The following is a 22319-nucleotide window of genomic DNA, read 5'->3' as shown; positions in this document are numbered from 1 at the left end:
GCACGTTTAGTGGAGACACACACAGAGGCTGGAGGAGAGGCACGTTTAGTGGAGACACACACACAGACTGGAGGAGAGAGGCACGTTTAGTGGAGACACACACACAGGCTGGAGGAGAGGCACGTTTAGTGGAGACACACACAGACTGAGGAGAGGCACGTTTAGTGGAGACACACACACAGACTGAGGAGAGGCACGTTTAGTGGAGACACACACAGACTGGAGGAGAGAGGCACGTTTAGTGGAGACACACACACAGGCTGGAGGAGAGGCACGTTTAGTGGAGACACACACACAGACTGGAGGAGAGAGGCACGTTTAGTGGAGACACACACACAGGCTGGAGGAGAGGCACGTTTAGTGGAGACACACACACAGACTGGAGGAGAGGCACGTTTAGTGGAGACACACACAGACTGGAGGAGAGAGGCACGTTTAGTGGAGACACACACAGACTGGAGGAGAGGCACGTTTAGTGGAGACACACACAGGCTGGAGGAGAGGCACGTTTAGTGGAGACACACACAGACTGAGGAGAGGCACGTTTAGTGGAGACACACACAGACTGGAGGAGAGGCACGTTTAGTGGAGACACACACAGACTGGAGGAGAGGCACGTTTAGTGGAGACACACACACAGACTGGAGGAGAGGCACGTTTAGTGGAGACACACAGACAGACTGGAGGAGAGGCACGTTTAGTGGAGACACACAGGCTGGAGGAGAGGCACGTTTAGTGGAGAGACACAGGCTGGAGGAGAGGCACGTTTAGTGGAGAGACACAGACTGGAGGAGAGGCACGTTTAGTGGAGACACACAGGCTGGAGGAGAGGCACGTTTAGTGGAGACACACACACACAGACTGGAGGAGAGGAGGCACGTTTAGTGGAGACACACACACAGGCTGGAGGAGAGGCACGTTTAGTGGAGACACACACAGAGGCTGGAGGAGAGGCACGTTTAGTGGAGACACACACACAGACTGGAGGAGAGGCACGTTTAGTGGAGACACACACACAGAGGCTGGAGGAGAGGCACGTTTAGTGGAGACACACACAGACTGGACGAACTAAAAAAACTAAAACGAAAACGAACGCAAAAAAGAACAAAAAAAAAGCAAAAAAGAACGCAAAAAAATTTACGAACTAAAACGAAAACGAACGAAAACGAAAACGAACGCAAAAAAAGAACAAAAAAAACCGAACAAAAAAACGAACGCAAAAAAACGAACGCAAAAAAATTTACGAACTAAAACGAAAACGAAAAAAAAAACGAACGCAAAAAAACGAAAAAAAAAATAATGCAAACTAATTAACGAACTAAAACGAAAATGCAAAAAAACAAACGCAAAAAAAAGAATACAAAAAAAAGAACAAAAAAACGAACGCAAAAAAATTTACGAACTAAAACGAAAACGAGACACAGACTGGAGGAGAGGCACGTTTAGTGGAGACACACACAGACTGAGGAGAGGCACGTTTAGTGGAGACACACACAGACTGAGGAGAGGCACGTTTAGTGGAGACACACAGAGGCTGGAGGAGAGGCACGTTTAGTGGAGACACACAGAGGCTGGAGGAGAGGCACGTTTAGTGGAGACACACACACAGGCTGAGGAGAGGCACGTTTAGTGGAGACACACACAGACTGAGGAGAGGCACGTTTAGTGGAGACACACACAGACTGAGGAGAGGCATGTTTAGTGGAGACACACACAGACTGGAGGAGAGGCACGTTTAGTGGAGACACACACACAGACTGGAGGAGAGGCACGTTTAGTGGAGACACACACAGACTGGAGGAGAGGCACGTTTAGTGGAGACACACACACAGACTGGAGGAGAGGCACGTTTAGTGGAGACACACACAGACTGGAGGAGAGGCACGTTTAGTGGAGACACACACAGGCTGGAGGAGAGGCACGTTTAGTGGAGACACACACACAGACTGGAGGAGAGGCACGTTTAGTGGAGACACACACAGACTGGAGGAGAGGCACGTTTAGTGGAGACACACACAGGCTGGAGGAGAGGCACGTTTAGTGGAGACACACACAGACTGAGGAGAGGCACGTTTAGTGGAGACACACACACAGACTGGAGGAGAGGCACGTTTAGTGGAGACACACACACAGACTGGAGGAGAGGCACGTTTAGTGGAGACACACACACAGAGGCTGGAGGAGAGGCACGTTTAGTGGAGACACACACAGGCTGGAGGAGAGGCACGTTTAGTGGAGACACACAGAGGCTGGAGGAGAGGCACGTTTAGTGGAGACACACACAGACTGAGGAGAGGCACGTTTAGTGGAGACACACACAGTGTAGCGCAAAAAAATTAACGAACTAAAACTAAAACGAACTAAAATGAAAACGAACGCAAAAAAACGCAAAAAAAACCGCAAAAAAAAACGCAAAAAAATTAACAAACTAAAACGAAAACGCAAAAAAAATAATGCAAAAAAACGAACAAAAAAACGAAGGAAAAAAAATGAACGAACTAAAGCGAAAACGAACGCAAAAAAAACGAACAGAAAAAGGATACTCTAATGCAGGATAGATGCAGGTTAATGATACTCTAATGCAGGATAGATGCAGGTTAATGATACAGTATGTGCAAAAAAAGAACGAAAAAAAATGAACGAACTAAAACGAAAATGCAAAAAAACAAACGCAAAAAAAAGAATGCAAATAAATGTACGAACTAAAACGAAAACGAACGCAAAAAAAGAACGAAAAATAAACGAACCAAAAAACGAACACAAAAAAACGAATGCAAAAAAACGAACAAAAAAACGAACGCAAAAAAATGAACGAATTAAAATGCAAAAAAACAAACGCAAAAAAAAGAACACAAAAAAATGAACGAACTAAAACTAAAACGAACTAAAATGATAACGAGACACAGACTGAGGAGAGGCACGTTTAGTGGAGACACACACACAGGCTGGAGGAGAGGCACGTTTAGTGGAGACACACACACAGGCTGGAGGAGAGGCACGTTTAGTGGAGACACACACACAGACTGGAGGAGAGGCACGTTTAGTGGAGACACACACAGAGACTGGAGGAGAGGCACGTTTAGTGGAGACACACACAGGCTGGAGGAGAGGCACGTTTAGTGGAGACACACACAGAGGCTGGAGGAGAGGCACGTTTAGTGGAGACACACACACAGACTGGAGGAGAGGCACGTTTAGTGGAGACACACACAGACTGGAGGAGAGGCACGTTTAGTGGAGACACACACAGAGACTGGAGGAGAGGCACGTTTAGTGGAGACACACACAGAGGCTGGAGGAGAGGCACGTTTAGTGGAGACACACACAGAGGCTGGAGGAGAGGCACGTTTAGTGGAGACACACACACAGACTGGAGGAGAGGCACGTTTAGTGGAGACACACACACAGACTGGAGGAGAGGCACGTTTAGTGGAGACACACACACAGAGGCTGGAGGAACTAAAAAAACTAAAACGAAAACGAACTAAAGCGAAAACTAAAGCAAAAAAGAACAAAAAAAACAAACAAAAAAACACAAAAAAAATTAACAAACTAAAACTAAAACGAACTAAAATGAAAACGAACGCAGAAAAAAGAACAAAAAAAGAACGCAAAAAAACGAAAAAAATAAATTAACAAACTAAAACGAAAACGCAAAAAAAATAATGCAAAAAAACGAACAAAAAAACTAACGCAAAAAACAAACGCAAAAAAAAGAACACAAAAAAACGAAGGAAAAAAAATGAACGAACTAAAACGAAAACGAACTAAAGCGAAAACGAACGCAAAAAAGAACGAAAAAAAACGAACAGAAAAAGGATACTCTAATGCAGGATAGATGCAGGTTAATGATACTCTAATGCAGGATAGATGCAGGTTAATGATACTCTAATGCAGGATAGATGCAGGTTAATGATACTCTAATGCAGGATAGATGCAGGTTAATGATACTCTAATGCAGGATAGATGCAGGTTAATGATACAGTATGTGCAAAAAAAGAACGAAAAAAAATTAACGAACTAAAACGAAAATGCAAAAAAAAGAATGCAAATAAATGTACGAACTAAAACTAAAACGAACGCAAAAAAAGAACGAAAAATAAACGAACAAAAAAACGAACACAAAAAAACGAACGCAAAAAAACGAACAAAAAAATTAACGCAAAAAAATGAACGAATTAAAATGCAAAAAAACAAACACAAAAAAAAGAATGCAAAAAAAAGAACACAAAAAAATGAACGAACTAAAACTAAAACGAACTAAAATGATAACGAGACACAGACTGAGGAGAGGCACGTTTAGTGGAGACACACACACAGACTGGAGGAGAGGCACGTTTAGTGGAGACACACACAGACTGGAGGAGAGGCACGTTTAGTGGAGACACACACACAGGCTGGAGGAGAGGCACGTTTAGTGGAGACACACAGAGGCTGGAGGAGAGGCACGTTTAGTGGAGACACACACACAGACTGGAGGAGAGGCACGTTTAGTGGAGACACACACACAGACTGGAGGAGAGGCACGTTTAGTGGAGACACACACAGACTGGAGGAGAGGCACGTTTAGTGGAGACACACACACAGGCTGGAGGAGAGGCACGTTTAGTGGAGACACACAGAGGCTGGAGGAGAGGCACGTTTAGTGGAGACACACACACAGACTGGAGGAGAGGCACGTTTAGTGGAGACACACACACAGACTGGAGGAGAGGCACGTTTAGTGGAGACACACACAGACTGGAGGAGAGGCACGTTTAGTGGAGACACACAGAGGCTGGAGGAGAGGCACGTTTAGTGGAGACACACACAGACTGGAGGAGAGGCACGTTTAGTGGAGACACACACACAGGCTGGAGGAGAGGCACGTTTAGTGGAGACACACACAGACTGGAGGAGAGGCACGTTTAGTGGAGACACACACAGACTGGAGGAGAGGCACGTTTAGTGGAGACACACACAGGCTGGAGGAGAGGCACGTTTAGTGGAGACACACACACAGACTGGAGGAGAGGCACGTTTAGTGGAGACACACACACAGAGACTGGAGGAGAGGCACGTTTAGTGGAGACACACACACAGAGACTGGAGGAGAGGCACGTTTAGTGGAGACACACAGAGGCTGGAGGAACTAAAAAAATGAAAACGAAAACGAACTAAAATGAAAACGAACGCAAAAAAACGAACAAAAAAAGAACGCAAAAAAAACGCAACAAAAAAATTAACAAACTAAAACGAAAACGCAAAAAAATAATGCAAAAAAACGAACAAAAAAACGAACGCAAAAAACAAACGCAAAAAAAGAACACAAAAAAACGAAGGAAAAAAAATGAACGAACTAAAACGAAAACGAACTAAAGCGAAAACGAACGCAAAAAAGAACGAAAAAAAAGAACAGAAAAAGGATACTCTAATGCAGGATAGATGCAGGTTAATGATACTCTAATGCAGGATAGATGCCGGTTAATGATACAGTATGTGCAAAAAAAGAACGAAAGAAAATTAACGAACTAAAACGAAAATGCAAAAAAAAAACGCAAAAAAAATAATGCAAATAAATGTACAAACTAAAACGAAAACGAACGCAAAAAAAGAACGAAAAATAAACGAACAAAAAAACGAACACAAAAAAATGAACGCAAAAAAACGAACAAAAACGAACGCAAAAAAATGAACGAATTAAAATGCAAAAAAACAAACGCAAAAAAAAGAATGCAAAAAAAAGAACACAAAAAAATGAACGAACTAAAACTAAAACGAACTAAAATGATAACGAGACACAGACTGAGGAGAGGCACGTTTAGTGGAGACACACACAGACTGGAGGAGAGGCACGTTTAGTGGAGACACACACACAGGCTGGAGGAGAGGCACGTTTAGTGGAGACACACACACAGGCTGGAGGAGAGGCACGTTTAGTGGAGACACACACACAGGCTGGAGGAGAGGCACGTTTAGTGGAGACACACACAGAGACTGGAGGAGAGGCATGTTTAGTGGAGACACACACAGAGGCTGGAGGAGAGGCACGTTTAGTGGAGACACACACACAGACTGGAGGAGAGGCACGTTTAGTGGAGACACACACAGAGGCTGGAGGAGAGGCACGTTTAGTGGAGACACACACACACAGACTGGAGGAGAGGCACGTTTAGTGGAGACACACAGACAGGCTGGAGGAGAGGCACGTTTAGTGGAGACACACACAGAGACTGGAGGAGAGGCACGTTTAGTGGAGACACACACAGACTGGAGGAGAGGCACGTTTAGTGGAGACACACACAGACTGGAGGAGAGGCACGTTTAGTGGAGACACACACAGACTGGAGGAGAGGCACGTTTAGTGGAGACACACAGAGGCTGGAGGAACTAAAAAAACTAAAACGAAAACGAACTAAAGCGAAAACTAAAGCAAAAAAGAACAAAAAAACGCAAAAAAAAACGCAAAAAAATTTACGAACTAAAACTAAAACGAACTAAAATGAAAACGAACGCAAAAAAACGAACAAAAAAAGAACGCACAAAAAAATGCAAAAAAAAATTAACAAACTAAAACGAAAACGCAAAAAAAATAATGCAAAAAAACGAACAAAAAAAACTAACGCAAAAAACAAACGCAAAAAAAAGAACACAAAAAAACGAAGGAAAAAAAATGAACGAACTAAAACGAAAACGAACTAAAGCGAAAACGAACGCAAAAAAGAACGAAAAAAAACGAACAGAAAAAGGATACTCTAATGCAGGATAGATGCAGGTTAATGATACTCTAATGCAGGATAGATGCAGGTTAATGATACTCTAATGCAGGATAGATGCAGGTTAATGATAGATGCAGGTTAATGATACTCTAATGCAGGATAGATGCAGGTTAATGATACTCTAATGCAGGATAGATGCAGGTTAATGATACTCTAATGCAGGATAGATGCAGGTTAATGATACAGTATGTGCAAAAAAAGAACGAAAAAAAATTAACGAACTAAAACGAAAATGCAAAAAAACAAACGCAAAAAAAGAATGCAAATAAATGTACGAACTAAAACAAAAACGAACGCAAAAAAAAGAACGAAAAATAAACGAACAAAAAAACGAACGCAAAAAAACGAACAAAAAAACGAACGCAAAAAAATGAACGAATTAAAATGCAAAAAAACAAACGCAAAAAAAAGAATGCAAAAAAAAGAACACAAAAAAATTAACGAACTAAAACTAAAACGAACTAAAATGATAACGAGACACAGACTGGAGGAGAGGCACGTTTAGTGGAGACACACACACAGACTGGAGGAGAGGCACGTTTAGTGGAGACACACACAGACTGAGGAGAGGCACGTTTAGTGGAGACACACAGACAGACTGGAGGAGAGGCACGTTTAGTGGAGAGACACACACAGACTGGAGGAGAGGCACGTTTAGTGGAGACACACACACAGACTGGAGGAGAGGCACGTTTAGTGGAGACACACACAGACTGAGGAGAGGCACGTTTAGTGGAGACACACAGACAGACTGGAGGAGAGGCACGTTTAGTGGAGACACACACACAGGCTGGAGGAGAGGCACGTTTAGTGGAGACACACACACAGGCTGAGGAGAGGCACGTTTAGTGGAGACACACAGGCTGGAGGAGAGGCACGTTTAGTGGAGACACACACACAGGCTGAGGAGAGGCACGTTTAGTGGAGACACACAGGCTGGAGGAGAGGCACGTTTAGTGGAGACACACACAGAGACTGAGGAGAGGCACGTTTAGTGGAGACACACACAGAGACTGAGGAGAGGCACGTTTAGTGGAGACACACACAGACTGGAGGAGAGGCACGTTTAGTGGAGACACACACAGACTGAGGAGAGGCACGTTTAGTGGAGACACACAGGCTGGAGGAGAGGCACGTTTAGTGGAGACACACAGAGGCTGGAGGAACTAAAAAAACTAAAACGAAAACGAACTAAAGCGAAAACTAAAGCAAAAAAGAACAAAAAAACGAAAAAAACCGCAAAAAAATTAACAAACTAAAACTAAAACGAACTAAAATGAAAACGAACGCAAAAAAACGAACAAAAAAAGAACGAAAAAAAAACGCAAAAAAAAATTAACAAACTAAAACGAAAACGCAAAAAAAATAATGCAAAAAAACGAACAAAAAAACTAACGCAAAAAACAAACGCAAAAAAAAGAACACAAAAAAACGAAGGAAAAAAATGAACGAACTAAATCGAAAACGAACTAAAGCGAAAACGAACGCAAAAAAGAACGAAAAAAAACGAACAGAAAAACGATACTCAATTGCAGGATAGATGCAGGTTAATGATACTCTAATGCAGGATAGATGCAGGTTAATGATACTCTAATGCAGGATAGATGCAGGTTAATGATACAGTATGTGCAAAAAAAGAACGAAAAAAAATTAACGAACTAAAACGAAAATGCAAAAAAACAAACGCAAAAAAAAGAATGCAAATAAATGTACGAACTAAAACGAAAACGAACGCAAAAAAAAGAACAAATAATAAACGAACAAAAAAACGAACACAAAAAAACGAACGCAAAAAAACGAACAAAAAACGAACGCAAAAAAATGAACGAATTAAAATGCAAAAAAACAAACGCAAAAAAAAGAATGCAAAAAAAAGAACACAAAAAAATGAACGAACTAAAACTAAAACGAACTAAAATGAGAACGAGACACAGACTGAGGAGAGGCACGTTTAGTGGAGACACACACACAGACTGGAGGAGAGGAGGCACGTTTAGTGGAGACGGCGCTGCCTTGCTGAGATGATAATAGCACTTCAAAACGCGCTGCTGTGTTGTGAACTATAACATTAATTTCGCTGCTGCTGCTGATGCATAATGTATGAATGAATGAATGGTGAGTTGTTTAAAATGACAACATATACACGTGTTAATTATTTATCGGATTGATCCGAGAGACAGAGAGAGAGATTGCTCCAGAGCATTTATTAACGTTACGTTACATTTTCAACTCGACCTAACGTGAACCCCTTGCGAGTCTGCGACCCACCAATGGACGATAGTACCAGCCGCCACTGGCTGCAGCTGGTTCTGGCTGCAGCTGGTTTGAAAGCGAAAGTAAACCGGCTTCTCTGCTGGCTGTGGCTCCAGGGAGTTGGAACAGTTCTGGCTCGGCTATAGTTTCTTTTCTATCTTTTGCGCTTTTTTGGTGGACAAACCACCGCACATGTGCACCGTGACTCGCGACTGGAGACTAGCTCTGCTGCTCTAACGTACCAGACCTCTACTGCCGTGTGAACGTACACAACACTCTTAACGTATCAGACGGTAACGGCTTGAGAACACGGTTCCTCTGGGAACTCAAATCGGGGGGGGGGGGGGGGGGGGGGTTATACTGTATGACTCTTTGTCTGAGCTTATACCAGAAGAATTGATTCCCCATTCAAACCATTCAAACCATTGGTCCCTTTCTCCCAGTCTGTCATCCTGCTCCCCCCCCCCCCTGTCTCTCTCTCCTCACCATGGATCCAGCGCTGTCTAATAACCTCCGCTGGAGACAGTTATACAAATGAGGTTTCAAAGACCCAGTGTGGTTCTCCTCGTTTCAATCAGCCGGGCCAATTAGGCTTCCTGAGAGCTTTGTGCTGCGACTGTGTGAGAGGCTGGGAGAGAGAGAGGCTGAGAGAGAGAGAGAGCCTTGGACCTTCCAGCCAACGTGGAGATTCCTTTAGACCAGCTGTGTGTGTATGTGTGTGTATATGTGTGTGTGTGTGTGTGTGTGTGTGTGTGTGTGCGTGTATATGTATGTATGTGTGTGTGTGTCTGTGAGTGTGTATGTGTGTGTGTTTGTATGTGTGTGTGTGTGTGTGTGTGTGTGTGTGTGTGTCTATAATATAATTATGTGTGTGTGTGTGTGTCTATATGTGTGTGTATGTGTGTGTCTGTATGTGTGTGTGTGTGTGTGTGTGTGTGTGTGTGTGTGTGTGTGTGTGTGTGTGTATGTATGTGTGTGTGTGTTTATGTGTGTAATGTAGAAATCGCCGGAAAGGAGAAAAGCACAATTTCTATCTTGCGACGTGTATATGTGTGTGTGTCTATATAGATGTGTGTGTGCGTCTATATGTATGTGTGTGTGTGTGTGTGTGTGTTTATGTGTGTACATGTATATGTGTGTGTGTGCATGTGTATATGTATGTGTGTGTGGTCTGAATTGTGTAATTGCACAAGTACAAAGTGCAGAATCCTTAACACCAGCGGTGTGTATGCTGGTGTGTGTGTGTGTGTGTGTGTGTGTGTGTGTGTGTGTGTGTGTGTGTGTGGTGTGCTCTGAATGGTGGATGAACTATACACAATGAGCACATTGGACACATTCAGGACCATCTTTGTGTGTGTGTGTCTTTGTGTGTGTGCGTGTGCACGTGTCCCGCGCGCGTGTGTGTGTGTGTGTGATAGTGTGTGATTTAGCGCCGGGGCGGCTGATGGCTGCAGGGTGTCATGTTACATACATGAGCTCATTAGTGACGCTCACATTCCCCGCTCCGCATCCTGACTGCTGCTAACCCAGTGCTGTCAGGAGCAGGGAGCTCAGTCTGAGCAGCCAGGGGTGGAGCTTCCTACAGGCGACATATAGGCCCTGAGGGGGGCGCCAAAAACTGTGCCCAGCTATTTTTTTTTTTTAAATAAAATTATATATATTACATATAAATATTATAATTTTTTATTTTTTTTTTTTACTTTATTTCGGACATGTAAATAAATACAAACAATATACAATCAAAACAAGACATTGATCTCAAGAAATTAAATGGAAAATAAATAAACTAAAGGAAAACATAACTCAATTTACATGTTCGAAAAGGAGTAGGAAGAAGAAGAAGTATAGTTACACTTATTGAATACTACCCCTTTTCCACTACTCAAAATTAGTGTACCAATTTAAAACTTTACAAAACAAATATATCTATACGCAAAAAAATGTAAACGCCCGTGAATGTCAAATCCCTTCCTCATCCCTGTATTTCCTTCTATATCTGTAACAAGGGGGGGGGGGGGGTGATACGGGTGACCGTCGGTAGTGTGATAGTAAAGGGTTAACCTTCTGTAGTGTGGCAGTGAAAGGGTTAATGTTGGTTTGCTGCACCAGACTGTTTACCGTCGTTTGGATGATGGTTCCAGTGACATCATGGGATGAACGTTCCAGTGACATCATGGGATGAACGTTCCAACCTTTGAATCTCAAACAGGAAGTGATGTGTTGCTTGTGGCTTGCCCTCACTTTGTCCTACCTGTGGTTCACTCCTGTGTTGTAGCATCTGTGGCTCTTTCTCTGGTCTGCATCCCCTTAACAAGTGTGTGTATTGAGTGGTACTGTATTGTTGTACCCATTCTGCAATCTGTTAATAACATTTTCAATCAATCAATCAATCGAGAGAGAGTCGAGAGAGAGAGAGAGAGACAGCTGTGATTCTCTTCTGTCACTTCAGTTTCTCAGCTCATCATCAGGACCATAATCATATCATCATAATCATTACCTTTCCTCTGCCTCCCTCCATGAACAGTACAGTATATATATACAGTATATATATATATATACAGTATATATACAGTCTATAGATAGATAGATAATGACTTGGTTGGTTTTTAGGGGCGTTTGGAGCTGTGATTTGTTGCTAGGATACGCCGCGTGGGTAATATCAGTGGATGGATGGGGTGGTAAATGAAGTGTAAGTAAATGTCTGCTCTCTCTCTCTCCCCCCAACCCTCTCTCTCCCTCTCCCCCCTCTCTCCCCCCCTCTCTCCCCCCCTCTCTCTCTCTCTCACCCCCCCTCTCTCCCCCCTCTCTCTCCCCTCCTCTCTCTCCCCCTCTCCCCCCTCTCTCTCTCCCCCCTCTCTCCTCCCCCCTCTCTCCTCCCCCTCTCTCTCCCCCACCCCCCTCTCTCTCCCCTCCCCCCCTCTATTTCTCCGCCTCCCCCTCTATCTCCCCCCCCCTCTCTCCTCCCCCTCTCTCTCCCCCTCCCCCCTCTCTCTCCCCCTCCCCCTCTATTTCTCCGCCTCCCCTCTATCTCTCCCCCCCTCTCTCCTCCCCCCTCTCTCTCCCCCTCCCCCCTCTATTTCTCCCCTCCCCTCTATCTCTCCCCCCCTCTCTCCTCCCCCCTCTCTCTCCCCCCTCTATTTCTCCCCTCCCCTCTATCTCCCCCCCCCTCTCTCCTCCCCCCTCTCTCTCCCCCTCCCCCCTCTATTTCTCCCCTCCCCTCTATCTCTCTCTCCCTCCCCTCCATACAGAAAGCAGTCTGAAAGATAATACCACCAAGTACATAGAGCTGCTGGAAGACCGACTGCACAGGTAAAGACCCTCTTCTCCCTCTCCTAATGTGCAACAGTGGCTCAGGAAGTAGAGCAGTCGTCTGGCAATCCGGAGGTTCCCAGTTCGATTCCCGCTCCTCCCGGGCAGCGTGTCCAAGTGTCCTTGAGCAAGACACTTAACCCCTAATTGCTCCCGATGAGCAGGTTGGCACCTTGCATGGTTGCCTCCGCCGTCGGTGTGTGTGAGTGAATGGGTAAAATGTGAGGAACAAAATGTAAAGCGCCCCCCCACACACACACTCCCTCACTGGTAAAGAGCCTCTTCTCCCTCTCCTTTGTCCCCCCCCCCCCTTTACAAGGTCCCTTGTAAAGAAACAATAACATTCTTTTTTTGCATTTTATTGCTTTATTGGATAGACAGAGAGGATGGATGGGAGAAGATATGGGGAGGAGACATTCGGGCAAATGTCGACTCGCCGGGTCGGGAGTCGAACCTGGGACGGCCGCGTTGCACGTGCGCGTGCGTTACGTGGTGCGCCACCCCGACATTCCACAGTCTTAACGGCGGGGTTGCAGTGTTCATCAAACCGTTTGATAATGTCAGCTACCTTCCAGGTAGCCTTAGCTACATCACCCGTCAGCGTACCCGACCGACAGTCCTCTGCCACGCTCGCCAGCCAGAGAGCGGAAAAGTCGCACTTTTTTTTCTTTTCATCGTCACCGCCAACTAGGGCTGTCCCTGACTAAGGATTTGGATGGTCGACTACGATTGGCCAAAATTTGCCGTTAGTCGACTATTGGTCGACAAAAAAAAATATATATATAATATTTAAAAAATATATATATATTTTTATAATATATATATATTTTTTTTATATATATTCGACTAAGAGGTTGGCAGTCGACTACGGCTCCTTTCGACCGATTAGTCGACTAATCGACTAATAGGGGTCAGCCCTACCGCCAACTGATAAATCCACATAGAGCACAAACTCGTCCCTCCGTGTCTTCCATGTCCGTGAAAGATTTACTTGAGTCCGGGCACAACGTTTGGTGGTGGTCTTAATCCTTCCATGTCGCGAGGGGAAAACGTAATAGCTAGCGCTTATATGCTAGTATGCTAACGATCTCTTCCCTTCCGCCGGAACTGTGGCTGCTCGCGATACTTCGCCGGCCAGGTTCACGTCCGCCGTCGCCCTGTTTTAGTATTAGGGGTGTAACGATGCGACCTCACAACGATTCAATTCGATTACGATTCTTCAGGCAACGATTCACTGCATCATGAAATCTCTTCATTTGACCACGATTCGATTAGATACATTTTCTATCAGTTAATTCCCCAAAACATTTTGAATACACAAATGTGGCTGGGGGAACTGATTCACTCAGCATGAATGGACTATAGGTCAATAAAAACAACACACACACAAAAAAAGATTAAATATATATATATATATATTCTTTTTTATTATTTTTTATTATAATCAATTCTAATCTATTCTACCATTTTCAAATCGATGCAGTTGAATCGTCCTGAATGTCCTATACAGATGAAGACCACTGTTTTCATTATTTCTACCCAACTGGGTATGGGATTTATTCAGCGTGTTCACAATACAGGTGTCCTCTCCTCATAACCTGGTGCAGCACACATAACCCCCCGTGTGGCAACAAGCCTAAACAATAGTTCCTATTGTAACAGACTAGACAGACAACACGTCGTTTGAGTAGATCGAGTAAACGTCACGTGTTCGAGTAAATCCTTAACGACCAATCAATCGATTTTCGATTAATTGTTAACATCCCTAGTACTGTATATTCACTATAGTACTATGTATTCACTATATTACTGTATATTCACTATAGTACTGTATATTCACTATAGTACTGTGTATTCACTATACATGTATTCACTATAGTACTATGTATTCACTATATTACTGTATATTCACTATAGTACTGTATATTCACTATAGTACTGTATATTCACTGTATTACTGTATATTCACTATAGTGCTGTATATTCACTATAGTACTATATATTCACTATAGTACTATATATTCACTATATACTGTATATTCACTATATTACTATATATTCACTATATTACTGTATATTCACTATAGTACTGTATATTCACTATAAATCAAATCAAATCAAATTTATTTATAGGGCCCGACAACACACGTTAATGTCCCCATGGGCCGTACAGGTCTTCTTTAAACAAGTCAAGAAGACAACATAACAATAAGTCAAGAACAGAACAAGAACACCATAGGGTCCAACATTTTTTTTTAGATGAATGCAAATAAATGAAAGAATGCAAGCACTCCCAGACATACCCCACGCGAAGGTAAGGAAAAACTCACTAAAACCTAACAATAGGGAAAAAAAAGCTCCACAGGCAATGTGGAGGAGAGAAACCTTAGAAGGGCCGTTCAAGGGGGGATCTCCCTTCTTAGATGTCGGTGATAGTAGTGTTGCAGACGGACAGTTGGTAAGCATGCACTCATGTGTGTGGTGAGACACAGATGAGTGCATGCAATAGCAACTGTACATTTTGAAGATTAAAGATAGAGTTGATAGCGGATCTATTTGAGGCACAGGGCGGCGCAAGAGGGTCACGTCCTCCCCGTCTTAGTCACGGGACATTCACACTCCGGTCGTTGCTCAGGGACAGCCGGAGACAGGGGGAAGGGGGGTGGCGCAGAGAGGGTCGCGAACTCCCCGACATCATCGCGGGACATCCGGCACTCCGGTCACCACTACGAGACCTCCGAAGACAGGGGGGCACGCAGAGGGGGTCGCAATCTCCCGGCCTTCGTCACGGGACGTCCAACACTCCGGTCAACACTCCAGGACAGCAAGTCATAGGAAGACAGGGAGACGGGACAGGCGTTAGACAGCTCATGAGATTGTAGTAGGCGGACATAGCAATAGATACAAGTGGTAGGCATATATGTGAATGGAGTAGATATATGAAGTAAGCGTATTATGTGAATAGAATAGAAGTACTTAACCCAGCAATGAAACCGCGTTGACTGTTAATCAGTTGACAGGACCACGGACAGACGGAGGTGAATAACTGATCCAATGCCTCGGAGGTGCATGTAGAGCAGTCACTACAAGCTATAGTACTGTGTATTCACTATACATGTATTCACTATAGTACTATGTATTAACTATATTACTATATATTCACTATAGTACTGTATATTCACTATATTACTATATATTCACTATATTACTGTATATTCACTATATTACTGTATATTCACTATATTACTATATATTCACTATATTACTATATATTCACTATATTACTGTATATTCACTATAGTACTGTATATTTCACTATATTACTGTATATTCACTATAGTACTGTATATTCACTATAGTACTATATATTCACTATAGTACTATATATTCACTATATTACTATATATTCACTATATTACTGTATATTCACTATATTACTGTATATTCACTATATTACTATATATTCACTATATTACTATATATTCACTATATTACTGTATATTCACTATAGTACTGTATATTCACTATAGTACTCACTATAGTACTATATATTCACTATATTACTATATATTCACTATATTACTATATATTCACTATATTACTATCTATTCACTATAGTACTATACATTCACTATATTACTATATATTCACTATATTACTGTATATTCACTATATTACTGTATATTCACTATAGTACTGTATATTCACTATAGTACTCACTATAGTACTATATATTCACTATATTACTATATATTCACTATATTACTATATATTCACTATAGTACTGTGTATTCACTATAGTACTGTATATTCACTATATTACTATATATTCACTATAGTACTGTGTATTCACTATAGTACTGTATATTCACTATAGTACTGTGTATTCACTATAGTACTGTGTATTCACTATAGTACTATGTATTCACTATATTACTATATATTCACTATAGTACTGTATATTCACTATAGTACTGTATATTCACTATAGTACTGTGTATTCACTATACATGTATTCACTATAGTACTATGTATTCACTATATTACTGTATATTCACTATAGTACTGTATATTCACTATAGTACTGTGTATTCACTATAGTACTGTATATTCACTATATTACTATATATTCACTATAGTACTGTGTATTCACTATAGTACTGTATATTCACTATAGTACTGTGTATTCACTATAGTACTGTATATTCACTATAGTACTGTATATCCACTATAGTACTGTATATTCACTATAGTACTGTATATCCACTATAGTACTGTATATTCACTATAGTACTGTGTATTCACTATAGTACTGTGTATTCACTATAGTACTGTATATTCACTATAGTACTGTATATTCACTATATTACTGTGTATAGTATAGTATGACATGCTTCTGACCCTCCAGGACACCCTGCTTGTTTCCTCCAGGTTTCTCTAACCTTTATTTACAGCAGGCAGGTTGTAAGCAGAACATCCCATAATTATTACAGACGTTAATGGAGGCACAAGCCTGTTGTTCTGTTGTTTGTTTCCCATGGCGGCCCTCTCTGCACCGGGCGGTGGTTAAGCACCTGGTGTCAAGAGCACCTTGACCGTAGTCGTTCAGAGAGGAGAGCGCCTCGATCGCTGGGTGAATTTCACCGACGAAACATCAGGAAATATTATTCTCTCTCCGTTTGTGAGAATTGCTTCCCTCTCGTTCTCTTTTTCGCTCTCTCTTTCTCTCTCTCTTTCTCTTTGTATTGTGTTCTGCAGTAAGCCCACTTGAATGCTAGAGGAGAGGGGGGGTTGGATGCTAGTGGAGAGGGGGGGTGTTGGATGCTAGGGCAGCAGCAGTACTGAAGCGTTGGGGGCACCTTCAGAGGGTGATTCTGATCCACTAAATGATTAAAAACACTGGTTCCAATCCATCGCTTTCACTACAGACCTGCACCCCATTGGTTCTGGATCATCGGACACAAACTATTGAGACAGCTGATATATATACACCGGTAATTCCATTTCATCTCCATTAGAGAGACTCGAGACCAGAGCAGCTATTCAATCCATTGCTTTTACCGACACACCATACCGACTTGCACCGTTGGTTTTGAGGGCTGTTGTCGTTGGACACGTTGGATTAGAGATATACCGGTAATCCATTTTTGACCTAACGACCTTGTGTTTGTGAGAAAGGCTGAAGATGAAGTTTTCCTAGTCCGCATCGGTGCGTCCTGGCGCTGAATCTACACCGCTGCCCGCCAACATTCACCAACACTAAATTTATATATTTATTTTATAATTATATATTTTTGGATCATTCCATTTGGGCTGTGGCGGGTGCTTAATGTCTGAAGGAGTCCACTGAAGGCTTCTTGTCCTCTGCAAAAGCATGCAATTGGTCCACTGATGGATACATCTTGATATTTGTCTAGTCTAGTGTGTTCATTCGATGGGTGAAATCCTCTTTCAGTGCCTCTGTGCCTGTTTTCTTAGGCAGTTAGCCTCGCCGGTATGCGCGCCATTAGCGTTAGGCACGCTTCTAGGCCTCTTTGCTTTTAGGAAGAATGACATATATATTTTTTGCATTTGACTAAGAGGTTGGCAGTCGACTACAGATCGATTAGTCGACTATTCGACTAGTCGAGGTCAGCCCTAATGTTTAGTCACAAGGTGATGATTTGAAGCCACTCTTCCAACTCCGCTGGATGTTGTTCATAGCGAACAGTCTGAAATCAGCGTTAGCCCGGGGAGGGGGGCTGGCCAGGGGAGGGGGGCTGGCCAGGGGAGGGGGGGCTGGTCAGGGGAGGGGGGCTGGTCAGGGGGAGGGGGGCTGGTCAGGGGAGGGGGGGCTGGTCAGGGGGAGGGGGGCTGGTCAGGGGAGGGGGGGCTGGTCAGGGGAGGGGGGCTGGTCAGGGGAGGGGGGCTGGTCAGGGGGAGGGGGGCTGGCCAGGGGGAGGGGGGCTGGTCAGGGGGAGGGGGGGCTGGCCAGGGGGAGGGGGGCTGGCCAGGGGGAGGGGGGCTGGTCAGGGGAGGGGGGCTGGTCAGGGGAGGGGGGCTGGTCAGGGGAGGGGGGTTGGTCAGGGGGAGGGGGCTGGTCAGGGGAGGGGGGCTGGTCAGGGGAGGGGGGTTGGTCAGGGGGAGGGGGGCTGGTCCGGGGAGGGGGGCTGGTCAGGGGAGGGGGGGCTGGTCAGGGGAGGGGGGTTGGTCAGGGGAGGGGGTTGGTCAGGGGGAGGGGGGCTGGTCAGGGGAGGGGGGCTGGCCAGTGTGTTGCTGAGGTATGATCAGGGTCTGGGTGGACGGGGCACAGTCACAGTGTGTGTGTGCGTGTGCGTGTGCGTGTGTGTGTGTGTGTGTGTGTGTGTGTTGGTGAGGGATCTTAAGGCTAGGGGTCTGGGTGGACAGTCTTAACACTTTCAATGCCCAGCAGGGAGGCACACCTTAGCACCCCTACTGCCAGCTGGACAGATGGCTGGAGTATTTGAGAGATTGTGTGTGTGTGTGTGTGTGTGTCTGTGTGTCTGTGTGTGTGTGTGTGTGTGTGTGGTATCATGATGACACACTGTAAAGCATACTCCTCCTGTCCTCCAGGTCTCTCTGTATGAATCGACGGCCTCTTTTGTCCAGTAATGAGCTTCTATAATCACCACAATCACAGTGCATTTCTGCCATTTAACCCCGTGCAGAGATCTCTCTCTCTCTCTCTCTCTCTCTCTCTCTCTCTCTCTCTCTCTCTCTCTCTCTCTCTCTCTCTCTCTCTCTCTCTCTCTCTCTCTCACCGTTTCTGTGTCAAACCAGGAAAACACATGATATGGTCTGTCAAGTCAAATTTATCCACGCCGTGGCTCTTTAGTAGGGCTGCACGATTAATCGGAGAAAAAAAAACACGATCTCGATTCATAGACCTATGCAATCTAATTTCTAAATTATGACAATTTCTTTGAATTAACATTTAAAAAAAAAATTGTTTTACTTTTACTTTTTACTTAACTGACTTGAGTTATTTCGTATGTTACAAGAGACTTAATTTTATGTCAAGCACTTTCATATAGGTTATGTTGTCTGTTTAAGAAAGAGTGCAATACATGATGTTATTGAAAGAATCGTGTGAGAGAATCGTGATCTCAATTCTTAGAGAGAAAAATCGTGATTCACATTTGAGCAAGAATCGTGCCGCCCTAGTCTTTAGCCTGCGATCGTCTCTGTACACCAGGGTTCGCACAAGGTCCTTGAAGTGCTTAAAGTGCTTGATAATAAAAAAATATAAATAAAAAGTCAAGGCCTGGAATTCCTTGAAAAGAGCCCATCTTTTAACAAGGTGCTTAAAAAGTCCTTGTAATTCAAATCAACCATTCGCATTGAAAGTGTTGTTCATCCATGATCAAATTGTTCTGAATCAAGAAATAGAATTGTTCCATTTAAAGTGTAACTAATTGTCGGAAATTGGTTTTAATTAATTTATTAATTTAAGCCATAAATATTGGATCCGGGTTTTTTTTCTATTAAAAAAAAACAGCATTTAAAAAGTAAAATAGTGCTTGGAAAGGTACTTGAAAGTCCTTGAATTATTTCATTTTGCAATGTCTGTGTGATGCTGTGATGGCTGCCTTTCTGATCGCTCCGACGAGACTGTGCTTTATTTTGTTAATTTTTATAGTATTAGGAGTTTTATTTGCACCAACTGTTGGTGCATTATATGTGTATGACCGTCAGTCAATCATTGACATTGGATTACGGGAAACTTACCAACTGGATTACTCGCTGGATCAACTTTCCGAACCACATCAATGGCCGGAAGAAATCCTCCGGAGACTAGGACCGGATCCTTTGTTCCTAGACCCCAGGAAAAGACGTCGAGGAAAAAGGTCTGGGATCCGAAACAGGCTGAGATCCAGACGACACCGTACACCACTTCCCAGTATATTGCTAGCCAATGTACAATCAATAGACAATAAACTGGATGACATCCGAGCAAGGATTCAATATCAAAGAGACGTTAGGGACTGCAATGTCCTTTGCTTCACCGAAACTTGGCTAACACCGGAGGTTCCAGATCACGCGATTCAACCAACGGATCACTTCTTTATCCATAGGAAGGATCGGACACAATCAGAGTCCGGTAAACAACGTGGTGGAGGTATTGCCTTCATGTTTAACAAAAATTGGAGTGATCCAACGAATGTGAAGGAATTATCCAACTACTGCTCCCCAGAACTGGAATATATAACCATCAAGTGTCGTCCTTTCTTCCTCCCGAGGGAGTTAACGGCGATCGTCCTGGTCGGAGTGTATATTCCACCGCAAGCCAACAACAACGCCGCGCTCTCCAGACTACACGACGAGGTAAATAATATACAAGCGACGAACGTTAACGCCGCCATTTTAGTACTGGGAGATTTCAATAGCGCCAATCTGAGAAAGGTATTGCCTGATTTCTACCAGCATGTGACTTGCAACACCAGAGGCGGTAACATCCTAGATCACTGTTACACGCAATTTAAAGGTGGCTACAAGGCTCATTCTGATAGTGGCTTTGGCAAGTCAGATCACGCATCCATTTTCCTTACACCAAAGTACAGACAAAGAATTAAAAGTACTCCCGTAGTCTCGCGAGAGGTGCAGAAATGGGATGTGACGTCAGAGGATACGATCCGGTCAGTGTTCCACAACACAGACTGGATTGTATTCCGCGACACAGATAACATTAATGCCTACACGGAGACAGTGCTGGACTATGTCTGTACTAGGGTGAAAGAAACAATCCCCACTACCAAAATGAAAGTTTACCCAAATCAAAAACCCTGGGTAGACAAATCCGTCCGTGAAGCTCTGAGAGAGCGCACCAAAGCATACAATGACGGCCTAGTGGCAGGCAACATGAATGACCACAAGGTGGCGCAACACAACGTAAGGAGGACAGTGTCAGAGGCCAAACGGCGCTACAGGGATAAGATTGAACTCCAGTTTGAACAAGCTGACTCTAGAGCTATGTGGCAGGGGCTCAAAACGATGACAGACTACAAAGGCGCCTCCCTCAAACTGAACAATGACATCTCCTTAGCAAACGACCTCAATACCTTCTATGCGAGGTTTGATGCTGGTAATAACAACACCAGCTCACAAGCCTCGGCAATGGGGGGGGGGGGGGTCGGCTGCTGATGGAGGCGCAGTGTTCAGGGTAACAGAGCATGAGGTGAGGCGGACCTTTAAAAAAGTGAATATCAGGAAGGCAGCAGGTCCGGACGGCATCCCCGGCCGCGTCCTGTCCTAAAAGTCTGTGCCGACCAACTGGCCCCAGTATTCACTGACATATTTAACCTGTCCTTAGAACAGGCTGTCATCCCCACCTGCCTGAAGAAGTCCACTATTATCCCTGTACCCAAAAAATCCAAGCCTGCTTGCCTCAACGACTACCGCCCTGTAGCTCTCACCTCCATAGCCATGAAGTGCTTTGAGAAGCTAGTAAAGGGCTACATCTGCTCCTCCCTCCCCATCAACATGGACCCCCTGCAATTTGCATACCGCCCCAACAGGTCCACGGAGGACGCCATATCCCATGTGCTGCACACAGCAGCATCACACCTGGACAAGAGGCAGGGGAACTATGTGAGAATGCTATTCATCGACTACAGCTCGGCATTCAATACCATAGTCCCCTCCATACTCATAGCCAAGCTCAGGGACCTGGGCTTGGGCTATGACCTCTGCCAGTGGGTCTTGGACTTCCTGACTGGCAGACCCCAGGTGGTGAGAGCAGGCAACTGCACCTCCTCATCCATCACCCTCAACATAGGGGCCCCCCAGGGCTGTGTTCTGAGTCCCCTCCTCTACTCCCTGTACACACACGACTGTGTGGCTCAGCGGAGTAGCAATACAATCGTCAAATTTGCTGACGACACAGTGGTGGTGGGCCTGATCTCTGCCAACGACGAGAGGGCCTACCTGGAAGAGGTCAAGGTCCTGGCGGGATGGTGCCAGGAAAACAGCCTCTCCCTGAACGTCAGCAAAACAAAGGAG

At 44.2% G+C, this 22319-nt stretch overlaps 1 protein-coding gene across 1 annotated transcript in view; it reads left to right on the top strand.

The window, feature by feature from the left end:
• disc1 (DISC1 scaffold protein) overlaps positions 1-22319 on the top strand; it is a gene marked incomplete at its 5' end in the record, with an annotated part of 174028 nt that overhangs the window by 87541 nt on the left and 64168 nt on the right. Inside the window, 1 exon segment of the mRNA XM_084322047.1 lies at positions 12260-12320. Coding sequence (XP_084178173.1) covers positions 12260-12320 — 61 coding nt within the window.

The sequence above is a fragment of the Notolepis coatsorum genome, assembly GCF_963971535.1.
Source record: "Notolepis coatsorum genome assembly, chromosome: 9".
In the NCBI taxonomy this organism is placed as follows: Eukaryota; Metazoa; Chordata; class Actinopteri; order Aulopiformes; family Paralepididae; genus Notolepis; species Notolepis coatsorum.
This window is presented reverse-complemented; position numbering and strand designations above follow the sequence as displayed.